Source organism: Alligator sinensis, unplaced genomic scaffold (assembly GCF_000455745.1).
Source record: "Alligator sinensis unplaced genomic scaffold, ASM45574v1 scaffold29_1, whole genome shotgun sequence".
NCBI lineage: Eukaryota > Metazoa > Chordata > Crocodylia > Alligatoridae > Alligator > Alligator sinensis.
In genome coordinates, this window is record NW_005841933.1 from 2,160,806 (window position 1) to 2,186,418 (window position 25,613).

Consider the following 25,613-nt stretch of genomic DNA (forward strand, 5'->3'; position numbering starts at 1 on the left):
ATGGCTAAGTTGGCTTCTTCCCTTTCACAACAGAAAGGCCAATATAAAAAGTAGATAAGTAAATCAAATGTAACTAGCTAATTTAGTTTAAGCAGTGACCTATTTTTCCAAAATGTCTTATACAGAAAGTTTAAGTCTCATGCAAAAGACTTCAGCCCCAAGAACACAGCTTCTGTGCATATATGACTTTCTGCATGTACATATGACTTTGGGAACTGAGCCATTTATTGATTATAGCCTGGATGGGTCGCTCTGCCAAGTACCCAGTCTGGCTTGGCTTAGTTCAGTGATCTTCACCCAAGGGTGCCTTGACAGCCTTTCAAGCATGTCATGGGTGCCACAGGTTAGCACTGTTACTTGTGGAAATATGATTCACAAGATAAATGCTTCACATAGGAATCCACAGTGTTAAAAACATTCTGACCTGTTCTTGTCTTTCTGAGCTCTTTGCAACAGAAAAATAGCTCTTTTTCTGTAGTCAAAAAAGAGTGAAAGCTAGGAGAGAATTTTCTGAGGTGCCTCGAGTCTAAAAAGTTGAGAACCACTGGCTTAGCTTATAAAAGTATAGCCTGAGTTAGTTATACCACAGACTATATAATTTTTGCACATTTATTTACTACTTTGTTAAAGGCATAATGAAAATATTACCAACTTGCTTTAATTAACAATAAAACCTGCTTAATTAACAATAAATGAATGTACAAAAAGCAGATGCATACTACCATCAAAACAAATGAGTGAAACATGCACAAAATTAAATGGTTCTCATCTTTAATATAAAATACACCATGCTTTTCTTCAAAAGCAGTAAAACTATAATGACCCAAATCAGAGTGCACTATAGTATCATTAAGAATGGTTATTGGATACAGGATGATTCCATGTGTAACTAGTGATGTCTTGCATTTAGTTAGTTCATAGCAGAATCCATCTTCAGTGCGTTTCAGTTATTTTTCGTCTATCAAAATATATATAAATTAATTTATATAGTTTAGTTTCTGCTAAATAGCTGTTGCTACCACCACTTTTCAAAGAAAATGCAGTCTGCAGGAACACCAAGGTTTTTTAGTAACTTGGATATAGATTCTATCATTGGAGGTGGACCACAGATGTACCATAAAGTATCCTTAGATGCATGTTTTTCCAGATCCTTTGCAGATATTCTTCCCTCTGACAAAGAGAATGTAAATAGTTAACAACAGAAGTATTTTATATGAAGACAAAATCTTCAACACAATCAAGAGGCAGAGACCTAATGTTTCAAAAACTGATGGGTGCTTTTTGCTGCTGTGGGCACTTGCTCTCTGAAAACTCAGACCCATTTTAAGGTTTATGGAGTTAAATATCAAAAATTATGAGGCATCTAAAACTGTTTACTCACTTGAAAATTTAGATTAGCATATAAGAAAAGTCCAAACCAATTTACAGGACATTACTTGTTCAATTTCCCTTAACAAGAAGATAAACTATCGTAGAACTAAGCAGCAATGGATCACTTACTCTAACCCAAGGACAACAGAAATGGAATCGATCAAGCATGCCTTAAAGGCAATAGGCTAATCCTACTCCATCATTACAGCTTTAAGCAAAGATAACGTATCGTAGGGAGGAGAGGGTTGGGCACAAAGTTTCAATTAATTTTTCTTGCTTCTAATTCAGCACAGCTGTAAGACTGAATTTGTGAAAATGAAATTATGGTAAGATCTAAAAAATACAGAAAAATAAACCATTTAATTTATTTGCACATAAGTTTTCCCCCACTCAACTGCTGGAATCCAATCTCACTTTGAGTGCTTTTATATAGATAATTTAGTATTTCATAAGACTTAAAATACCGCTGTGATCAGGCTGGGGAAGGGAACTTAGCTTGGCTGAGTTCCCCTCCCCAGTGCTGCGATCCTGCTTCAAGTGACTGCACTGGGCTTCAAGTGGCTGGGAACCCAGCCCAGTGCAGCCTCCAGGCTGCACCCCACCTGCGTCCACTGGGGTGGGTTCCCAGTGGCTTCAAGACCTGTAGAACTCAGCCCAGTGGCAGGAGGCAGAGCGCAGCCCTGGCTCTGTCTCCCACCACCAGGCTGAGCTCCCTGGGGCTGGTGGAGCTGATCAGAGCGCAGCCCGGCGTCGGGAGGCAGGCAGAGCTGGTGCTGCGCTCCAACCGGCTCCACCAGCACCAGGGAGTGCAGCCCAGCAGCGTGAGATGGGGAGAGCCAGGGGTGTGCTCCCTGCCGGGTTGAGCCACATGGGGCTGCATGGAGCTGCTGGGAGCGCAGCCCTGGCTCTCCCCTGCCTCCCACTACCTGGCTGGGCTGCTGCTTCAAAACTCAAAATGTTTCGAAACTTTCAAAATGTTTTGAGTGGCCTCATTTCATTTCAAGGCTGTTTTCTGAAGCCCTCTGTTTCATTTTGATTTTGCTGTTTTGAGCTCGAAATGAGTCTAAACAGCCTCAAAACGAAACAGCCGGCGAAATTTTGCACAGCCCTCCTAAACAACACTAATGATATCTCCAATGGGACTGACAACTTTTTATGCATCTGTGTACTGCCAGCCACACTACATACCTATAATATATGGCTGAAGTTCTTCACAGACTTGCAAACTCTGCTGGGTAACATGGAAGTCGCATGTGATCTTTCCAGGAAATGCATTCATCAAACCAAGGATATTTTCCTGGAATGTTAAACTTACTTGGTTATACCACAGTCCATTAAATCAAAGCAGATGAGTGCACAAGGTCCCAGAACAACATCAATAGTTAGCATACACTATTAGACTATGCACATATTGCATGTGAAAGTTGAAAATTTGCTTTTTCTTTTTTTCTTTTACAGGGCAGCACTTTTTAAAGTGCACAGCATTTCTATACCTGGAATATGCTACCATATACGACTAATACATTATTCCTTTTCTGCAACAGGTTGTAACTAATCAACACTTGCATCTTATAACCATTTCCGCTCTTTTATGGCTTCCTGTCTTGCAGCTGTCCCCACTTCCTCTCTCCGCCTTCCAAAAACCTGCAGCATTGAAATTTAAAATGTGCACTTCGTGCATTTAATTTGTCCAAACCTTTTAGTTCAACCTTGAAGCCACCTGACCTCGGGTAAAGATACAGACTTTTCTTGTTTTTGTAAAACCCGTTACAGTATAGATTTAATGCTATTAATACTCAAAGTAGAAACCTGATCATTTTCAGTTCCCTAATTCACCGCTGTGATTGCTCTCACCAAAACTTTGAGGCTTTAGCTATTGCATGGTTAAAATTTAAATAAACAAGTGGAGCAATGAAATCTCAAGCTAAGACTTCATTTGTTACTATCTACAGTCTAAGGACACAGTTCAACCTGGAGCTGCTGCTACACTGTAACAATTAAGTGTGCAGAAGCCTGTAGTGATACAAATTTAGCAAAAGTGCTCCAATTTTAACACTGCATCATTCAGTTAAAGTTGAGGCGATTCAGCTCACTGTCCCTACAGGCTCCTGCACACAGCAATGCACACAAGCTCCTAAGCAGCCACTCCCCCCCACCTTGTTCCTCCTTGAGTTGCTCTTAAGTCATTGAGGCCGACCTCTTTGGCAAGAGTGCCAGAAATCAGATCCATGCCCTCCCTGAGTGCTACTCTGATCCTCTTCCTCTACCCAATCTGCTGCTCTGCTTCCTACTCCCTGCCCAAATTCCTGCTCTACTTTCTGCTTCCTGCCCTCTCTGCTGCTGGGCTCTCTGTCCTCTCCCTGATCTGCTATGGGCCCCACAAAGAGCCCAAGGCCACAGGCTGACCCCGCTCCTGCTCAAAGCTTAGAGCACAGACAGAGGTTTACTATCTGGGGCTTTTGTTTACTGTAGAGGATTGAGGGAGTGCTCTATTAATTTATTTTGAAGAAAGTATATTAGCTAGAATATGCTGAAGTAACACCAGCTCTGTTCTACAGCATTCTGGATTATTTTACTGTTCGTTAGTTTGCTTACTAACTAGTATGTAAAACTGAGGAACCTGCTCTTCCAGCCACACAGAATGAACCAGGCTCTACTACCCACAGAGGGACCTACAGGCTCTCTCAACCCCTTCTGAAGCCCTGTTTTTAATTTGGGAGTAACCTTTGGTGAGGTATACATCCTTATATATAAGCATCACAATTAGACTTTAGACAAGAAAAGCTGGGTGCAGAGACACTTCTACACATTGCTCTGCCAATAACTGTCTTACTAATGCACTTTGCCCCCCAAATCCAACCTGTTTCCTATTACTTATTGTTTGTATTACGAGGAGGCCTAGAGGCATCAACTAGGACTCGGGCACCATTTGGGCCTGTCCCAGACACCTGGGAAAGAGATGATCCACACTGAAAAAGAAGGGGCCAACTAACGAACACAAAACAAACTAGGCAGGCATTAAAGAAACATGATCTATAAAGGACAACACAGTGAAGGTGGGAAAGAATCAAAATACTGCTATAAGAACTGTTGCTTTTAAGATGTGTAATACAACAGGGGAACAGGAAAAATCTATCAGTTATTTGAGTATTTATTTAAGATATCAAGCTACAAACTTTTGTCTGAACCACCCCACACTACTAGTATGAAGGAGACCTGACATTCCTAAAATGATCTCTTCTTCCTTTTCCAGATATGTAATTTTTATTGTGTTGTGACTATAACTGGGGCTATTCTGTTAGATGAGGACCCCGTCAGGTTCAAATGTCATAACGGGTTCTGCAGTTTTTTTTAATCACTTCTTTCATAAACAAGGAAGGAAAATACAATGATTTGTCTTGGCAATGGGTAGATATCTTCACTGAAATTTCCAGGTTGATTCTGACCAGGAAGACGGTGGCCAAAGCTGCTTCACATATGTGAGTACTTTATACAGTGTTGTGCCAATGAGCTGCAACTTTCATTTTATGTCAAATAACATGCACATTTAACAGCTTGCTGACCAATCCACTAAGATGTTTAAATACAACTGGAAATTTTCCAGGCTTTAATAACCAAAAATATTTTCTTTTCCAAGAAAAAATTGTTTGTTTCCTCTAAATCTATATTAAGCCAGTCCCAGTAGAGACTCCAGCCTGAGGCCTCTCATTGACTTAATAATCTTAGTAGCAAGCATACTGCTATTCTTAATTTCACACTGATTGGCCACTTTTGTAACCATAAGAGATCTTTGGCTTAACTTTGGGTGTTTATTTTCCTCAGTATCTCATGATCCAGCCTTTAATTTCTTCAAAGCAAACTAACTCATTAGAGACAGAATTTTTACTTAGTGCTGATTTGACCCTAACAGTGTTATCAGTGACCCTATATCCTAGTGCTCTACTATTTAGTCTTAAACTGCCACAGGATAATGGTCCCCCTCTGCTACATAAATGTTGATGGTGCTGAAGTATATTGCAAGGACTATATTATACTGAACAGGCAACACCGTGTAATGATATGACTATTCTAAATGAGAATCGGGCAAAACATATGGTAATAACAGTCCCCGTCCCCTTCTTAATATATGCTTGCATTTTCATGTTAAGATAACAGAAGCTATTTTTAAAAATGTCTTTTGAAGGAAAAAATAAAATGTTATTGAAATATAGAAATAGAGCTGGGTTAATACATCTGAGCATGGATGTCCATTTTTAAGTTCCACTCTCAGATGCTTCTTCATGCCTTCATCTGGACTATACATTAATGTGGACATCCTGCAGATGCACACAGGCACATATCACAGTTTCATGCATTTCTAGTCAGAATTATTCAGAAAGCATTTGCCATTAGAACAGGTTCTAGAGAGGTACTTGACAACCTGTGGCTTAATTAACTTCCAGTGGTCTCTTTGGAAATGTATTACATTGGATCATGAGGTAAGATGTTCCCAAACAGGAAGCAAAGTCAAAGGAATTAAATTTCAATAAAAAACAGCATTGAGGGGGGTGAAGATTGAAAGCTACATTAAAATGTATATAGTAGTGCCTGAGTTTGCACCACTGAAATTAATGGGAGCCAGATACATTTCCAGAATTCCTGTCATTCTTAGATTGGCATAATAAAGAATCTTTCTGGGGCAGGGAGGATCTTTTGGCTCTATATAGTCCTAGCGCAACAGGACTATACAGGGCACTAAGGCTTTGCAATAATACATAACAATAAATGGACAAGCCTTCTGAAAGGAAGAAATAAACAGCCAAAACACCGTTTCCTTTTTCCTACCTTGAATAAGAGCTCATTTGTGTTCTTTGCACTGTACAGCAGTTTCACAGTTCCCATTTTATACCCGCTTCCCTTGGTCTCTTGGTTTGTATAAAGATCTGCTACGTGTAGCAGTATGGAGAACAATGGGTTAATTCCTACTCCTCCTGCTATCAGCACAAGGTTTACAGGAGAGTCTCCAGGCTGTGGATCAAAGCAGAAGTCGCCTCCCACTCGCAGAGCTACTTCTGAGTCAAGGGTGCACTAGAGATGGAAAAAGAGGTTATTTCCAAACCAAAAGCAAAGGATGAAATACAATTCTTTTTACATCACTGAGTCATAAGACAAGCTAAGCTTAAGAATAAGATAATTATTGTTAGTTCTTACATATTTTACTAGTGAGGGAATGCCAAAGCATTTTAAAAATGCACTGGAAGTCTACACAGCTATCTGAAGTCAGTGCCTTGAGTATTCTGAAGGGGTCTAGTTTTGCCTTCAGGTAAGTCTTAGCCATGAGAAATAGCAACACTCCTACATAAGTACTGATACAGGCTATTACATGGGCAATTCATAAGAAGATTCTTAAACAATGAAGAAGTATGTGGCTGCAAAGACTCAAAGATAAGGTCCAAGATCCCACTGTTTAGGAGGGCTGTTTACAAACAAGGAGTTACTAGGTTATAGGACAAAGCCACACTGCTTTTGTGAGGACTTCAAAGGGTTGTCTGCTTCACTGTTACACCAAAAAACTGAATTTACTGAAATAAAATTTCTCATAGAATATTTCCATCTGCTTTTATTTTACCACCTACAAAAAAGAGGGAAACTACACATGCACATGCTTACTGCACTACTAGCAAGTAAATTGCTACCTGCAAATGCAAGTAGTAAATTTACTTGTCTGTAGTTACTGTGCAGTAGTGCTCACGTACATGCGCTGTTCCCCTTCACTGGCTGCTTCGGGCAGCTGCCCAGGCCCAGCAGCACTGGGACAGCCATGGGGCCTTTCACACACCAAGGAACACAGCATGTCCTCCTCGGTTGTAAGGGCCAGGGACATGTAGCGCAGCCACAGGGAGCCCTCCATGCGGTGGCAGCAGAGGTTGTGGAGAAGCGTAGGCTTGCCTGCTGCATCGTCAAAGTTCAGAGTCCTGTGCCAGGTATGCAGGTGCACCTGGGGCACCATGGTCATCAGTAGGGAGCTGGGTTTTCTGTTTCCTATGGATTTCCCTATTTTATCAGAGGAAAAAATAGATTTTACCTTTTAGAGGAGAAACCCATGCGTTTCCTGCTTTTGCAAAGAGCCTGCAGCAAGCAACAGTGGGGGAGCTGGCTCTGTGCTCCTGCTGCAGCTGCCTTCTGTTGGGGGCAGAGCACTGTGGACCTGAGTCCCTGGCTCCATAGCCCAGGCAGCTGGGGGCCTGTTCTGCAGGGCTGGGGGGCAGGGGCTGGGGGGCACAGGGCATGAGCAGGGCTGGGGGGGCCTTTAATTTTAATCATGGATTTTGAGGGTTTTGTCAGAGAATTTGCAATTGTTTATCAGGGAAAACCAGGATCCCTGATCATCATCAGGGTATAATGGATCAAGCTCACAGTCCAAACAAACAACTCCTCACGCTGCCCCCAAGCGCAGAACAGCTGCTTGGGAGGGTGGGGGTGATGCAGGGCGCCTCCCTGGAGAGGCCCCCTGTAGGGAGGACAGGGCTGTGGGTAGCTTCGTGTCTCAGTTGTCTGGGAGCCCTATGCCATGGTGGCAACACAGGAGACAGGCTGGCCTACAAGAGAAGTTGGGGGAGTGACTCTTAAACTGTGGCAGCAGGTGCTGCCAGGAGCCTGGCCTGGCCTGGGACTGGGGTGGGGGAGGCAGATTGCCTATGGCCAGCAGCCTGCCAGCCCCTGGGGAGGGAGCAGGTACAGGTGGCTCAGCTGGCAGCCACCTGGGCCCAGGCCTGCCCAGCTGACTTATCATGGTCTGTGGGCACCTGTGCATGCATGACCCCCAATCTGAGGCTGGGCACCCTGGACCACCTGGTGCCAGCCTCAGAGAACCAGCTGGTGGACATGAGGGCAGAGGATGTCACCTCCCAGGACAGGTGGAGGGTGGAGGATGTCTCCCCTGAGGGTGCACAGAACCAATACAAGGAGGTGTGGGACCGGGAGTTTATGGTGCAGCTCCTGGTCTTGGAGAACTGGTGCATGGAGACCCTGGAGCAGCAGGCTGCGCTTGCAGCCAGAGCAGTGGAGGCCACAGAGAAAAGGACCACCGGGTGTTGGACACTAGGGCTGTGCAAAACGGCACTGTTCCGTTTTGCCTTCAGTTTCGAGGTTTCCATGGAACAGTGTTCCGTTTCAAATTTCATTTAAATTCAAAACAGCTGTTCTGTTTTGCTTTGTCCAAAGAGTTAGGCTGTTCTGAGGTTTCACTTGATGGGGCTGGGGGCGGGGTGTCAGCCCAGTTGGGCTGACTCCCCATCCCTGGCCCTGTGAGCAGGTGGGGGCAGGGAGGCTGACTCCCCACCCCCGCCCGATTGCAGCACTGGGGAGGGGAACTGAGCCTGGGCTCAGTTCCCTTCCCCTGTGCTGTTATTGGCTTCCCACAGCCCGGTAGCAGGAGCCAGGGCTGCACTCCCGGCTGCTGCTGGAAGTGCAGCCCTGGTTCTCCCATCACTCACTACCTCACTGCTGGCTTCGAAACTCAAAACATTTCGACTAGCCTCATTTTGTTTCAAGGCTGTTTCGAAGCCCTTCATTTTGATTCAATTTCACTGTTTCGAGCTCAAAATGAGTCAAAACCACGTTGAATCAAAACAGCCAGTGAAATTTTGCACAGCCCTACTGGACACCATCCTGGCCCTAGCCATCACCTTTGTGCCACCTGCTGCCTTGCCTCCAACCATAGCCCTGGCTGGACCCTGGCAGCCGCTCATCACCCAGCAGCAGGCCCCCCTGGGCTTGGGTGGTGGTTCAATGCCACCTCCACTGGCCAGAAGCCCCTGCTCAGGCCCCCACCCTGGGTCCCCCACCACCAAATCGCCTTGCCTGGTCCCAGCTCTGCTACTCAATCCAACTCCATGCAGGCACAGAGCAGGAGCTGCGGGCAGCAGGGCCAGGACCACATGCTGCCCCTGGCCACTGACTATGGGAGACCAGAAGCCGCTGTCACCCTTGGGGAAGCCCCCAGCTTCTCAGGCTCACCACATGGGTGCATACCTGTGGGGGAATGGCCAGAGGCTGGGGTGCTGGCTGTCTGTCCCCAGGTTCCACCCCCTAAGTGCCCCCACCCCAGGAGGGCACACACACAACATTGTACATAGTTTGCACAGGGAAAATAGTGGTCATGTCACCCCTTGCCCTGCACTATCAGGGCAGGACAAAGGGTGAGATATTTCACCTAGTCAAGTAAATCAAGTATGTTGTAATACATTGTGGCACAGCTGATTTTTTTCCATTCCCTGATGTTGGTTTCTAGCCTTAGTTATGAAGTGAACTGTTGGGAAGGTACTGGCCTCTAACATAGATTACTAAAATTGCAAGCATTATATTGAAATGGTTTAGGCAAATTAGAAAGATTAATGTTCCAATACAGATTCAGTAAGAAAAACTACAACTACTATGTCCTCTATTTACATGCATAACAGACAAGGACATAATTAGCTTAACTGTATAGCACAATTTAAGTAACAGGCAAAGAAGTGGGATGGGTATTGTAACAAATACCAGCTATCTTCACTGGTTAAGCACATTAACTGCTTAAGTATGCTGGAATTCTAGGCCCCACTGTTACTTTGTAATGTATTGGTTGTACTGACTTTAACTGCATCATTGGTGAAAATACATAGGTGTTGTCAATTGGAAGGCCTCTAAAACAGCCTGAAAATTGACAGCTCAAGGCTATTAGAAGCACAAGGGACTCTGCGAAGCCCAGCCTTACTGAGGTGCTTCAAGCTTGGGGCAGGCTGTTTCTGGAAGTAATGAGCATTATTGACACTGAATTTGGGTAAGTGCGTAACTTTTTTCAGTCTCTAGACTTTCTGCTTAAACAGTCTCCCATATAGCCATATCTCTGCAAAGAAGACTCTGTCTTCTCGGAACTAAATTAATAAAGAACTTGAAGATCTCTTAGGATAAAACTTGCTATTGTATATATGGCTTTATTGTAGGTTAATTTGTAGAGCTAATTATGCTTAAACAAAAAATGCTGTCAGCTGCAATAGGTGCTTTGTCTGCTTGTTTGGTGGTGGCTATCGTGCTCTGTTTGAGTGTTTGTTGGGCCAAGTGCTCTGAGCATTTGAGGGATGGTATTTGCAAGAGGCAGAAGTTGCTGCCTCTGGCCCCACCTGTGCCCTAACAAGGGGGCAGAGCTAGCTCAGGCCTAAGAGTATAAATGAGCACCTGAGTGACCAAGCGAGATCTAATAGGGCAGTTATAAGACACCTCCCAAAGGTACAAGAGGAAAAGGAGCAGGATCTGGTTCCTGGAAGGTGAGTGAGCTTGGTCCATTTTGGTGGTGGTGGTGGTAGTGACTCGTTTGTAGAAGGGAGTCTTGATAAAGTGTGTGCGCCTCAAAACAAGCTAAATTAAGAGATAGGGGTAAGTCTGGCTTCAGCTACCACCTGCTAAAAGTTACCTAATACATTTCTTGTAAGTCAGGATCAGAGGGCTGAAAAGAACCTCACAAAAGTCATCTATTCCAGGCACCTGCTCAAGGCAAGGTAACTCGTGACTAAATCACCCCAGCCAAATGTCTGTCCAACCTGCTCTTGAAAATTTTCGGGAGTGGAGTTTCCATAACTTTTCTCTAGGTAGCCTGTTCTAATGCTTGACTAGCCTCCTAGTCAGAAAACTCCTCCAAATCTCTAATCTAAACTTTCTCTACTGAAGCTTGAGGCTGTTACTCCTAGTCCTATCTCCTGTGGGCACAAAGGAAAGCCTATCTCCATCCTCTCTATAATATCCTTTGGATATTTAAAGACTGTTATCAACCCCCCCCATCCCCCTACCATCTTCTCTTCTCCAAACTAAGCAATACGAGCTCTTTCAGCTTTTTTTTTTTTTTTTCATAAGCTTCGCTTCCCAAGCCCCTAATCTTGTCACACTGCACTGATCTCTTTGATCCATCCATATCTGTCTTGAAGTGTGGGACCCAGTACTCCAGGTCAAGTCTCAACACTGCTGAACAGAGTGGAAGAATTGCTCATTAATGCAACAAGAATAAACTGTTAGCTGGTATTAAGCTTACGGTCTACTGTAATCCCCAGGTTCTCTGCAGCCTAGCCAGTCATTCTCCAGCCTCGACTTATGCTTACAATCATTCTGTCCCAAGTGCAGGACGTTGTACTTGTCCTTGTTGAAGCTCATCTAATAAGACTTGAGAAATGGTCTATAATCTATCAAGGTCATTCTGGGTCCTAGTCCTGCTCTCCAAAGCATCCTCAATTCCATACAACTTAGTGTCATCTGCAAATTTGCTAAGCATGCACTCAATCCCACTGTCCAAGTTGTTAATGAAAATGTTAAACAATACTGGACCCAGGACAGACTCCTGGGGAACCCCACTGGATATCTCCTCTCAGTCACTGAGCCAATGATGTCTAATTGGTCTTGCAGTAAGAGATTAGTCTTCGCTTTAATTTATCCTAGTCTTAAATTCAGGCTTTCAAGTGAGTTAAACTGTCAATTTTTAAATTCTAGGAATTAACTTTTTAAGATTCTTTACCACCAGCAAGTGAAATAAACTTACATAATCTAAAACTTCTAAATTCCCAAGCTCCAGTAGACTACTAAAAGTTTTTTGGTGTGTTTTTTTTATTTTTTAAACCTAGCTGTAAAATAAGTTAACACTATGTATCTAAACAGTGTAACAATGGCTCCCTGCTTTCCTCCCCCGCCCCAAACAGTAACCACACAAACAAGAAAACAACATTAAAGTTAGTTTAAAATGCAGGAGAAGCCCCATAGAGGGATGAGGGCTACCCATTTTATTGCACCAAGTGTCACTTGTATAATAGTTTTCCCAAGTGGCATATAATGCAAAGAGCTCTTGGCATTCAGGGACTTAATATAGTCCTTGAAGACTTAGGACTACACTACTACTCTTCTAGCTCTCTCAGCTGCTCCAGTTCACTTATCTCCAACCTGGCAGTCCCAGTGCTGCTTAGGAGAAGGAAGGAAAGGAGAGATCAAGCTGGAAAGAAGAGATGCTTTCCATAACAAGGGACCCTTTTCCACTGGAAGTCCCAACATGCTCTTGTGCCAAGGATATGCTTCTGGGGGTTGGGACTGGGAAGTCAATAGGAAGAAGAAAGTCTTGGTAGTGGGCAACTATATTATTAGGAATACAGACAGTTCTGTGTAAGAAGACTGCACGGTAGTTTGTCTGCTTGGGCTTAAAGATAGTAAACCTTACCACAAGCACTGACCAACTGCTTAGTGCTGGAAAGCGGCCAGTTGTTGTGGTCCATGTTGGCACCAATGACACGGGGAAAGTGCAGAAGAAAAGTCCTGGAAGCTAAATGTTGACTGTTGGGGCGGAGACTTAAGTCTAAGACCTACATAATGTGATACAGAAAGCATTTCTGAAATGCTATGTCCAGGGATGCAGGCATAGTTGTAGAATTTCAATACCTGAACAAGAAGAAAGTATAGCAAGAAGTAGTTGAAGTTTATTAGGAAACTGTGGATCCTTTTGGGACAGGAACAGGAGAAAGAGGCTCCACCTAACATAAAAATCAGATCAGGCCACTGCTATGCAAACTTCAAAAAGGTGTTAAAGCAGCCTTTAAACTAAAATCTGGAGGAAAGCTGGCTGGTGTGGTAGAGCACAAGGTTCAGATTGTTTATAAGATGTATCAATCTAAATCCTCTCAGAGGAAAGGAAACAGGATGGGAGGGCTCAGGTTAAACACAGAGGAACAGCAAAAACAACAGATTCCTGATGTTTAAAAAAAAAAAAAAAGGCACACACAAGTAGACAATCAGACAATAATAGAAAATATAAGTCCTTTTATACTAATGCCAGAAGTCTACAATTCACTATAGGGGAATTGGAATGCTTGGCCTTAAATGACCATATTGACATAACAGTATTGCAGAATCATGGTAGAATGAGGAAAATGGATGGGACAGCATAATACCAGGGTACACGTTATACAGGAATGATAGATCAAGTCTATCATTAGGCTACCAAGATGGAGATGGGACTGAACTGTTATGCTAGAGCAGGGGCGGGCAATTATTTTGGGCGGAGGGCCGCTTACTGAGTTTTAGCAAGCCATCGAGGGCCACATGACAGGTAGCCAGGGGCAGATGTATATTAATTTTATAATTTTTTTTAGGGGACCCACAGACCAGACAGAATGGCCTGGTGGGCCACATCTGGCCCGCGGGCCGCATTTTGCCCACCCCTGTGTTACAGACTGGTGGGGAAAACTGCATCGAGTCAACTAGAGTAGATGCCTTGACTGATATGAAAATAACAGTTTATCTACGGGTAAAAATTCCACGTCTATGTAGCATAGCTACAGAAGTATATTGTTCCTATCAATTATCCGATCTTAATGGCAGAAGTGGGCTAGAAATGCTAAGGGAGGATGCTAAGGAGGAAAGACTGCAAAAGCAGAGAACACAATAATAGGCTTCAATTATCCATATATAGTTTGGATAAATCTCACCCCAAGGAGGGATGCAGAGACTAAATTTCTAGGCATCATAAATGACTGCTTTCTGGAATAATTGGTTCTGGAATTTCAAGAAAAGGCCGTTCTGGACTTACTCCTAAGCACTGCACCGGGTTTAATAACTACCAGTGAAACACTGTAATAGTGACCACAATGTAACTGTCTTTGATATACTTAAAGCAGAGTAGCTTTTAACCTTGAGAGAGAACTATACAAAAGTCAGGAAGCTAGTTAGAAAGGGGTTTAGAGGGTTAAAACCTTGCAAGCAGCACAGAAACTGCTTAAGAACACCATATTGGAAAAACACCAGTAAATGCAGATGGATAATCAAATAATCTGGAAAGTACAGCAAAAAAAGAAGCCAGAATGGCTAAATGGCAGAGTAAAGGAGGCTATGAAAAGGAAAAAGGTAGAAGTCAAATGAGGAGAATATGAAGAGTACAAACGTTTGGCAAGTCAAATGTATAAATGCAGTACAAGTTAAAAAGACTTTGATAAAAACACTTGCTAGAATTCTACAAACTTAAAAATAAAAACTTAAGGATATTAGAAGCAGAAAGCCTCCCAGCAACTAAGTAGAGCAGGAGGATCCAGGTGTAAAAGATCTAGGAACCCTTGCCAACAAACTAAATGAGTCCTTTGCATCAGTCTTTATTATGGGAGATTTCTCACCAGAACCATTCCTCCCAGAACTGACCAAATTGAGGTATCACTAGATGAGGTTTTAGAGCAAATTAATAAAACAAAATAGTACCAAATTACCAGGACCTGATGGCTTTCACTGTACAGTCCTGAAGGAGTTCAAATCTGAAACTGCAGAACTGCTCTGAAGTATCACTAAGAACAGCTTTGGGACCAGAGGACTGGAGGGTTGCCAGCACAACTCCAATCTTCAAAAAGGGCTCTAAAGGGAACCCAAGTAATTACAGGCCAGTGAGTCTAATTTCTGTCCCTAGCAAAATGGTAAAAGCAATAATTTGTAAAGCTTGTTCAGCACATGACTGGACAGGATTTGCTGGGGAAAAATCAGTATGGCTTTTCTAAAGAGCTTTTTGCCAGGGAAAGCTGCAAGAGGCCCCTAGGAGAGGGGAGGGGAGACAGGGAGCCAAGTCTGGCTCCCCTGGTCTGTGTCCCACTCTTGCCTGCTGGGGCTGCACCAAGCTCATGCTGGCTCCTGCTGCTCCCACCATCTACCTGTCCCATGCCTGCCCGATTGGCTGCTCACAGAGCCCCAGCTCCTTTCCCCTCCTCTCCTTCCTCAGCATGTTCCCCTGCCAAGCCATGAACAAACAGGACCAGAGTGAGCTGCAGGCAGAACTCCGCTCCCCTCAACACTGGAGTTTCCTCCTCTAGAATAGAGGGAAGGTCACTTGTAGATCAGAAATTGACTGAAGGATAGAAACTAAGAGTGGTATTAATTATTCAGTAGGGGTACACCAATAGAGCTTTTGGGGGCCAATAGAGATGGCTGATATTTAAGGAGGCATATCGGCTGATATTTAAGGAGGCATATCAGCTGATACCAGCTGATGGCAGCTGTATTGGATTGGTAAGTGTGTGGTAGAAGGGGAGTAGGGAGGGAAAGGGTGTGGGAGGGGCAGATCACAGTGAGGGAAGGGGCAGGTGCTGCCTAGGCTGGTTTGGGGGGAAACGCGATAGCCACAGCTCTTGGGGTGGGGGCAGCTCCCACCACTGTTTGCACCTTGGGGGGGGTGAGGGGGCACATGCCCCTGGACCTGCACAGCACAGGGAAGGCTGCAGCTGTGGGATGGAGGTGGAGCCGAAGCCAGCGCTGCATGGGGCTATTCTCATTGGGGGCTGGGCTCTGAGTGGGTTCCGGTGGCGCTGGGATGAGGCTGCAGCCACCCCAAATCTCACTGCAGCTCTGCTCCCAGCCCTGCACTGCCACCCAGCCCAGCCCCAGCTGAACACCCCACCTCCGCCCAAGCACCGGGAAAAGCCATGGCTGCAGCAGGTGCCAGCGCGGGGCTGGGAGCAGAGCTGTGGCAAAATCTGGGGTAGCTGCAGCCTCCTCCCAGTGCTGCTGGAGCCCACACCGGCTCCGTCCTGCAACTGCAGTCTGCCCGTGCACCCCACGCAGATCTGGGGGCATACAACCCCTCGCCCTCCTGGGGTGCAAGCAGCGGAGGGAGCTGCCCCAGCCCACAAGCTGCGCCTGTCTCATGTGCAGTGCCTGCCCCTGCAGCCTCCCTCCCCCCGCCTCCTCTTTTGACTTACCAGCTGGAGGCAGCCCCTCCCCTCTCCACACTGCCAGCTCTGCTCCATACTGTGCTGCAGCTGCACAGGGCATAGGCATTTATTGGCCCCGTAGGGCCAATACACACTATAGGCAATTTTCTTTTATATCGGTACTGATCTGATATCGGACCGATGCGTCGGTGCACCTCTAATATTCAGTTTTCAGAATGGAAAGAAGTCCCCAAAAGATCTGTGTTGGGATCAATGCTATTTAATACACTTATAAATTATCTAGAAAGGGGACTGAATAGTGAGTCAGTGAGGTGGCCAAGTTTGCAGGTGACAAAATTATTGAGAGTGGTAAAGATCAAGGTGGACTGCAAAGAATTACAGAAGGATCTCTCAAAACTGAGTGAATGGGCAACAGAATGGCAAATTAAATTCAATATTGCAAATAAGTGCAAAGTGATGCACACGGAAGGGGAAAAATAACCCGTATATACATACATAATGATGGGCTCTACATCACCTGTTAATACACAGGAAAGAGATCTTGGAGTCCTTGTGAAACAGTTTACTAAAAACATCAGCTTGGTGTTCAGCAGCAGCCGAAAAGGCAAATAAATGCCAGGAAGTAATAAGGGAACTATAATCAAAACAAAAGTATCATTATGTCCCTTTATAAATCTATGGTGCATCCACACCTTGAATACTGTGTAGTTTTGCTTCCCACATCTCAAAGAGGAAGAACTAGTTTTCTATTCAAGAATAGGCACAAAGAAGGCTACAAGGATTATCAAGGAAATGGAGGGGCCTGCATATGAAGAGAGATGAAATAAGCTGACGAGTCCTAGCCTAAAAAAAGAGATGCTGGGGGGGGGGCATAACAGAGGTTTATAAAATATTAAAGGATCCAGAGAAAGTACATAGGGATTTATTGTTTTAAAATCTCTTACAATACTAGAACTAGTGGGCAAACTGAAATTATCAAGTAGTAGGATTAAAAGTAACAAAGAATAAGTTATATGGTGGTAAACAAAAGACCCCCCCCCATAATTAACCTGTGGAACTCATTGCCAAAAGATGTTATGTAGACGGGTAATTTAAAAAGCGGTTTGGACCAATTCTTGAAGAAAAGATGCATCAGTAGTTATTGAAAATACTAGGTAGGGGTGCAGCCTTATGTTCTTATGCTCTTGAGTAAATAAGATCAGTAATGTTAAAAGGTTATTTATAAAGATATTATATCAGTATTAAATAAGTCTCCCAGCATCCTATCGAGGGCCTCTTCAAATTCTATGATGCTATCCTGTTTTGCTTCCCCTTTCCTTTCTATTAGAAGAACTAAAACCAATGCCTTTATTTAACAGAGAACTCGGCTCGTATTCTATTTTTTTTTTTTTCTGCAACATCAGATTTGAACTAGCTTGATCTGTGAACTCAACTAGACATTTTAATAACAGTAAAATGGGTTAAGTGGAGAAGGACCACAATTAGAAATCCTAAAAGATCTCTTGGAGATGGAAAACTATGAAATCAGGCTCTTAATGATCTCTAAAGAGCAACATCAAAGATGCAGGTAATTTCCCCATGTATTCATGGGGACACTTGTACTATAACTTCTATAAAACCCATCAAAACATTCATTTGAATTTCAGTGAGGCATGATACTTGCCTGATTTAAGAACAACTCTAAAACTACATAAGGTTATCCTAGGTAGAAAAATCCTGGATTAGGATCAATTTGGGGACTTCACTGCCTAGTAAATGTTCCACTGTTTGGTATGCGTCTCTTTCTCTTTTTTTTGTGCGGTAACTCTACTGGTCACTAAACAGAAGCTATGGTTGTAGTCTTGGAAGAAAGTTATCCTGAACCTTACAGCCTATTCAATAGAAGCAGAAACATAAGGGCTGTAAATTAGATATGAAGAGAGTAACAGGGTAGAAGGAAACAAGTTTTAAATTGCTGTAAATAGTAAGGAGTATAGATGTAGTCCAAGGCCTTAAAAAAGTAACTAGCATAAAATGGCCAGATGCAGAAGAATTGGACTAAGTTCTGCATGGCAAAAGAGGCCTTGTGATATTTAAAGTTATCTAGAATACTGGGATTTTAAGAAAACCACACACCACTGCTAAAGCTTTGCTTTCTATAACTTGTGAATGGTTGTTGGACAAATTCACACTTGTATGACATCACCTTGCTAAGCAAGACCCTTCACGGTTTGTCATGATTTCTGGCAAATCCACAAATGTAAGATGTGTCCCTGGTATATTACTTAGTTGTGTCAGACATCAAAAAGCAAGATTAAAACTACATTAGAAGCTCACAACAACCATGTTATCCATATTCAGCTTTACTGCCTCTTGCAAAATAAATAGGTTAACCTCTCTCTTGTGTTAAATGAGCAATTTAAATGACGTTTACAAGTCCTGCACACCGGGAGACTGGTCCTCCTCCCAGAAGTCAGTTAAAGTCCTACCACTGTCTTCAGGTTCTAAGCTATTTTAAAAAGTCACAATCAACTGTGTAAACAGTTGCTACACTATTTACCTGTGTGTGAATCCAGTGAGCAGGAGGATGTACTGTATGTTTTACTGCCAGTTCCAATACTCCCTCTTGTTCCAACAGACCAGGGCTTGAACATATGGAGAATCCACCAACTACATCAAGTCCAGGAATAAAGAAGTCTACCCTAAAAAAAACAAGTGGGGTGGGGAAATAATATTAGTTCTTTGTTCCAGGACCAAGTGGATCTCAACTACCATATGTTTATCAACGAGACTATTTTGATTCCCATACAGTCCAACAGATAAGGTGCAGTACATGTTCTTTACTTGAACATTTTGGTTGCAAACAACACCGTGATAAAATTCTCTCAAAACTGAATGACTTTGCTACATTAATGAAATGTGTTTGGAGGTTAAATGCAATTTGAGGGATAGCATCATATCAGAATTCTTTGTGGCTAACTTGGTGACAAAATTATTTCCAGATCTCCAGGAGCTAAAAAGTATCAATATTAGACCAGACTATTTCTAGATACTTCTCACAGCAGAACAAAGTGCAGTGCATTAAGGAATACTAGAATTTTTAAATAAAAAACTACAAAAATGAGTAGCATAGGATTCTATGTGGTCAGTTAGAGGACTGAAGTCCCATTCTATTCTAAACACATTTAGGTATTCCCTTCAGTTTTCAAACTCCATACTTTGCAATGAAAGGGCTTGGAAAATTTAAGTTTAGGGAAACAGCTTTTAAACACAGACGTTAGGGAACAAAAGCTATCAAAGGTAAAGAAAATTCTCTATACACTGTGTTTTTTATGGAAGAAAAAAAAAGCCATTGTGAGATTGATTAACAAACTAAACTGCAGCACCCCCTGGTGACATAAGTTTCTGCTAAAGTAGAAGCAACATTTTTATGGTGTACATTATTCTATGATAAAGTTAGAACATGCTCAAGATACTGAAGCTGAGAAATAAACACTGGTAAAAAGTAGAAGTGCACAAATACATCAGTCCATATTGTATCAGCACCAATAAAAGGAAAATTGACATTATTGGCAATTGGCTTTTTTTGGCTGATGTAGCCAATAATGTCATCTAAATGCTACATGCATGTGCGCAGCCACAGCATGCACATGGCCAGCAGTGCAGGCCAGCAGCTTGGAGAGCAGTTGGTAAGTCTGGAGCGGAAGAGGTGGGCTGGGGCAGATTGAGGCCTCCATGGTGAGGGAGGGAGTGGGGCTGGTGCAGGGACAGATGCTGCCCAGCCGGGGCAAAATGGAGCCGCAGCTTGGCTGAGAGGTGCATGGGGGTGGCTCCTGCCACTGTGTGCACCCCTGGGGGAAGCATGGGGAATATGTGCCCCCTGGATCTGTGTGTGGGTTGAGGGCAGGCTGGGGCTGCACTGGGCTCTTCCCAGGGGAGGGAGGAGTTGGTCTAGGGCTGTGCTCAGGTGGGGCAGGAGGTGGCATGTGGAGGGAGAGCTGGGGGGAAGGGGATTACAGCCACCCCAAAATTTCCCATAGCCCCACTCCCTGTGCCACTGCCCCTGCCCTGCCCAGCCTGAGCACAGCCCCAGCCCAGCCGCTGCCAGGAAGAGCCCAGCACAGCCTCCAGTCCGCAGTGGACAATCCACCCTTTGCCCCGCACACAGATCTGGGGGGCATGTGCCCTCCATGCCTCCCTCAGGGGTGCACACAGTGGCGGGAGCCACCCTGCCCCCTGCAAACAAGCCATGGCTCTGTCCTGCACTCTGCCCCACCTCAGCTGGGCAGCGCCAGCCCTTGACCCAGCTCCACTCCCTCCCTCACCATGTGGGTCCTCGATCTGCTCCCCACCCCCCACAACAGACTTGCACAACAAACCAGCCAGACATTGCTTTCCAAGCTGCTGGGCTGCGTATTTGCAATCAGATTGGTGCCGGCTGATATGGCTGGTTGACCATCGGTATTGACCCAAAAAAGCTTTCAGTGCATAAAGCAGAAATTGACAAGGAACAAAGAAAGAGCCCCTGCTTTCTGCATTATTGTGTACCTGGGCATAACTGGCATGCTGCTGCAAAAGACAATAGTAAAATCACGTACTAGATCTAGAGGAATAATGCATCCAAAGTCAGAAGACTAATAGAAAAACTAAGTCGCAGTAAAAATCCTTCAGATAATAGCGTGCAATATGGTTTTTCTTTTTTCTTCAAAATATCTAAAAGCCAGATCAATGTTCAAGGACGTTTAAATTTGTCTTCCATTTTTAGCAAATTTAGTCTTCACAAAAGAAGAGCTATTAAAGGAAGGTCCATACATGACATACTTTTCAAAATGATTTGGGTTGAATTATGAGCCAGGAGCTTCAAAAGTACTGAGCACCACCCTGACCAGAGGGCCATCGGAGTGGCTGGTGTTCAGTCCCTAAACATTAGTCCTTAGCTCAGCATCTCTGGTTAAGAGAGTGGCCTTAATATTTAAAAGTCAAGTTCTTATTTTTCCAAACTGTACTGGAAACTGGTTCATATTCTGGCCTCTAATTTATGCCATCCTGTTAAAAATCTTGCATAATCCCACTTTGCAGGAAATTATAAAACCAGGACTTTTTCTTTTACCTCAAGTCAGTTGGGGTGCTCCCCTGTTGAACTATGGACACCGAAGAGTGCCAAGTAGAGTTGATTTAACTATTATTCAGTTGATAGCCAGAGATGACCTCTCGCACAGTGTATTGTGAAGTAAATATTCAGTTCTAACTAAATAATGTTTGCCAAGCTATTTTAATAGCCCCAGAACAAAACAAATAACTTGGCTTCAGTGCTTGTTTAAATAAGGATGGAAGGAGGTGCATCATCTGGCTTCCATTGCATAGATATATATAATACATCTCAAGTGGTAGGTTTCAATCTTTAGGGAGAACATAAAAGGCATTCAAGGAGGTGTCAGGGCATCTGGTTATATACACTAAAGTTTTACTGCAACTTAAAACCAGTGGTTCGCAACCTTTTTTAGACTCAAGATACCCTCCATAATTTTCTGAATTTAGCAGCATCCTACTTAAAAAAACAAAACAAAACAAAACAAAAAAACCTCCAAAACTACCACATTTTCTCACTTACTACACACCCTAGAATACAAAACTCAACTTGTTTTTTGAAGAATGAAGAAGGAAATACTCTTTCCTTCTACACTAGTAACTAAGTAGCAGCTGCTAGGGAGCCAACCCTGCTCATTGGTCTGCTCCCTGTAAGTCACATTCATAACCATCAGAAACTATTCTTACCATATTTCTTGCATTTAAATATACACTGTAATTTCTAGCTGGGTTTTGGGAAACAAGTATACGATACACATGAGAAAATACAGAAACTTCACTTTTTTTGATGACAGAAATAATAGATTTCTCTGTTGCAAAGAAAGACCACAACAGGTCAGAATGTTCTTGACATCATGGATTCTTACATGAAAAATCTGGGTTTATCTTGTGAATTATGTGAAGGCATTTGCACACTTAACAGTGCTAATACTAAATGACAACCTTAAAAAGATCTTGTGGCACTCCAGTTAAGAATTACTGATCTAAACAAAAGATGTCTTCTCCCTTGTTTCCCCCCCCAAAGTTCTTTTTCTCCCTTGTTTGCACAAAACCCTAAACTTTGACTTGAAGTATGCTCCACTAACCTCTCAAAATAAACGCATACAAGTTAAATAGACATATTACTGTCATTGATACAGTGTTGTTAGTTATTTTTTACTACAACTAAACAGGAAATGTAACATTACAATGCTGACATTACATATACAGGTTGTCAACCTTTTAAGCTGAGAAATACTGCTTAAGAGGATAGGCAAACTGAGGCAAACTAATCTGAAGAGAGATTTCCTCTTTTTTGTATAGAGGTCATCAGCATTTGCAGGTCCCACTAAGCTTGAATGGAATTATGGGTGTTCAGCATAAGGATCGAAGAAATAGACTTGTGAGTCAAGTAAGATGACCCGGTTCTATGCACTATATCAAAAAACACCACAAATAAAGAGATTAAAGCTCTTTACCACCCTCTGCTGGAAAAGAAAAAGCTTAGTGCTCAGACTAGAATGAATGAAAACTCAAAAAGGTCTTTTTATGCCACAAATAAAGGTCCACAGCCACACCAAAATATCTGTGCTATTCACATCAAGGTGGCAAATAGTTAGTTTCTTTAAAATGTGAGAGAACATACAGCACCTTCTAACACTACTGAAGAACTTGGATTTTATGTTCCTATAGACATGCACAAGCGCATTTTCTCTTTATTTTTTTCAATTAGAATATTGCTTCAGCCTGTTGATACTCTAACAGACTGCAGGCTGTACATGCTGTGGGATAACATCTTGGAATGACCATTTGTCTTATTTTAGTAGTCTCTGGGGAGACATGAAAGGAATACAAATAATGCTAAGAAAAAATGTATATAAGCAGCAAAGGAAAGGAGAGGTGAAAACAATAGGAACATGCTATATTTAAAAGAGGAAAGTAAATATGTAAACTTGTAGCTGTGTCTGCCACACTTCTTTCTTTGACTGAAAAGATGTTTAAAGCTGGATATTCAAAGAAAGGGAAATATCCACCAGCAGCTTAAGAGGTTACAAATATTAGGAACATAAACCTGTTACCCTTTGTCCTTCAGGCCTTCAAGATATTTGGAAGCAGGCTTATGCATGCATAACTTCTGTCTGCTTTTTAGCCTATTCAAAAGATTTATTAGAGCAAAAAATCCCTATTACTATTTGTGGTCAGATACAGAACACAATCTAAGAGTTCCTTAGAAAACGCATCTACTTTTTTGCTTATGTAAGCTAAGACTTTAAATCTTCTGTGTTTATTGGATTTTCCATGTTTATGCTGCAAAGACATGCTTTAGCTCTGGCATTTCACTGGAGCAATACTCCAACAGGTTAGCCTTTTCTGCTCAGGAAATTGTACCCTGATTTTTGGCACAACTCATCAGAAAACATGACCACAGTTCATAACTGTAAGCAGAGAGAAGTTGCTATTGCTATGCCAAACAACAGCATTAGAATAGTTTTAAGGAAGAAGAAAATGAAAAAGAGTAATTATAATTAAAGCTTTCAGTTTTCAGTGTGATAATTGCTAAAACATTTTTGAAGGGTAAATGTGTTTTTTCTAAGTACTGGCAAGCAAGAATTTAATATGAGTCACTGCACATGTGCAAAGACTGCAGCAAATTGCTCCAGGAACACAAATTATTGCAATCAACATCTTGTTTTCTGGTTCTAAATTTAAAAGCCTGCATATTAACACTACGTTGGTAACACATGCTGTTAACACCCTAATGGCTAAACTTTGATTCCAGCAAAACTACTTACCAGCTGGACTAAGCCAATAGAAAGTTAAATTTAAAAGGCCATTGGTGAAAGTGACAGGTCCAGATTTTTAATTTACCCATAAAATTAATTGATTTTAAAAACAATTAAGTTTCTCTAAATGGGGGAGAACAAGTGGTAAGTAGCCACCAATACTACAAAACACAAATTAAAGCTTTATTTAAATAACAAGTAACCCATGGAGTAGCCAAACCAGAAAACTGGATTTGTTTTCAAGTGTATATGCATTTCTCATCTAATTATGTACATTTAATTTTATATGAGGAACGTTTGTTTGGGTTTTTTTGGGGGGGGGGAAGGAGACCCAGAATAAAAATGCTATTTTGATTTAATTATAAAATTCTAAAATCAAATTAAAATGAACTTGCACTCAGTCTCTGCTCTACCATACAGTAAGCTAGAAAAGTACACAAGTAAAATGTTCTTTAAATTTCTACTGTAGGAACACTTTAATGGCTATAAACCAGAGGAGAAACACCAAATGAATCTAAACGAATACTGAAGAATATTAATTTCCGTGATTATTCTATCTGCAGTAAAAATATAGAAGCATAGTTTATGTTATAAGGTTGCTGTTCTATGCAGCAATTGTTAATAGTATATTACATAAGGCAAATATAATGGCAATTTTTTTCCTGGAACTTTTTAACATAGAACTATCCTGGCTTTGTTTAAGCATTCTTGTCATCTGTTCTCCCTCTCCACCTCCCCAAAAATCAGAAAAAGAGCTTACCACTGTCCTGCTTTAAAAGTAAAATCCTTATTTATGACAGCCAAACGTAGCCTTTTAACTGTTTCAGATTCATTGGTGAATCCACACACTTTTGCTGGAGAAATAACCTAAAGAAATGAAAGCAAGATGGAGCGTTTTTCAGCAACTGTACTCAAAGACCCTCTGTGCAAGACTATCAGCATTTGGAATATTACCTATAGCACTTAAAACATTGATATGTAACCAGCTTAAAGAAGAAATAACAACAGTGGGATTGCATGTATAGAAAGCCATCCCCCCATTCAATGTCTATTACAAAGCCTAGGTTTTTGGGGGATTATAGTTAGGATTAATCTAAATCTTTCTTTAAAATTTAACCTGGACGAAATTAATGTAACTATATACCCTACACAATTCTAGTTACCATGTACATTTTTAGATGCTCAAACATTTAAAGAAAAACAGGACGTCCAGGTCTGGCTATTAACTATACTTCAACAACATACGAGACAAAGGAAAGTGAGCAAACTGAACAGGAGTAGAAATATCAATGTCCCACATATTAAACATAACTTCTCAGAAATGGAAATTTATATACAAGGACTTTGATTCAGCAACGCAATACAACTGCTCTTGTATTCTTACTAAAGGTACTGATCCCAGGGTTACCCAATTATATAAAACTAGCAAAAATATACCCCAACCCAGTTCAAAATGGTATCTTTCAAGAAGAGATCTCTTTACAGGAACCATGCAGCTATTCAAAGAATAAGTATTCCCATCAGTGTACAGTAGAAGTTCTCAACCTTTTTAGACTTGAGACACCCCCTTCAGCATATGCCAGCTCTTATTTTTTCTACTAGCAAATTTCCTGTCAAGCATGATGGGGGGGGGGAGCCAGAACAGAGGACTGCATCCGGTTTCCCTCCCTTCCCACCCACCATTTTGGGCCCGGGCTCCTTCCCTCCTTCCCCCTGCTGCTTT

The 25,613-nt window shown here is 42.5% G+C and overlaps 1 protein-coding gene across 4 annotated transcripts in view; it reads right to left on the bottom strand.

The window, feature by feature from the left end:
* Positions 1 to 767: 767 nt before the first annotated feature.
* Positions 768 to 25,613, bottom strand: part of OXNAD1 (oxidoreductase NAD binding domain containing 1) — a 36,500-nt gene continuing 11,654 nt past the window's right edge. For all 4 annotated transcript variants that reach the window (XM_006019575.2, XM_006019574.3, XM_006019576.3 and 1 more), the window contains exons 4-8: positions 24,651 to 24,757; positions 18,601 to 18,742; positions 6,196 to 6,438; positions 2,560 to 2,668; positions 768 to 1,170 (exon numbers count right to left, since the gene is read on the bottom strand). In XM_006019575.2, coding sequence (XP_006019637.1) covers positions 1,016 to 1,170; positions 2,560 to 2,668; positions 6,196 to 6,438; positions 18,601 to 18,742; positions 24,651 to 24,757 — 756 coding nt within the window. In that variant the 3' untranslated portion in view covers positions 768 to 1,015. The remainder of the gene's footprint in view (positions 1,171 to 2,559; positions 2,669 to 6,195; positions 6,439 to 18,600; positions 18,743 to 24,650; positions 24,758 to 25,613) is intronic.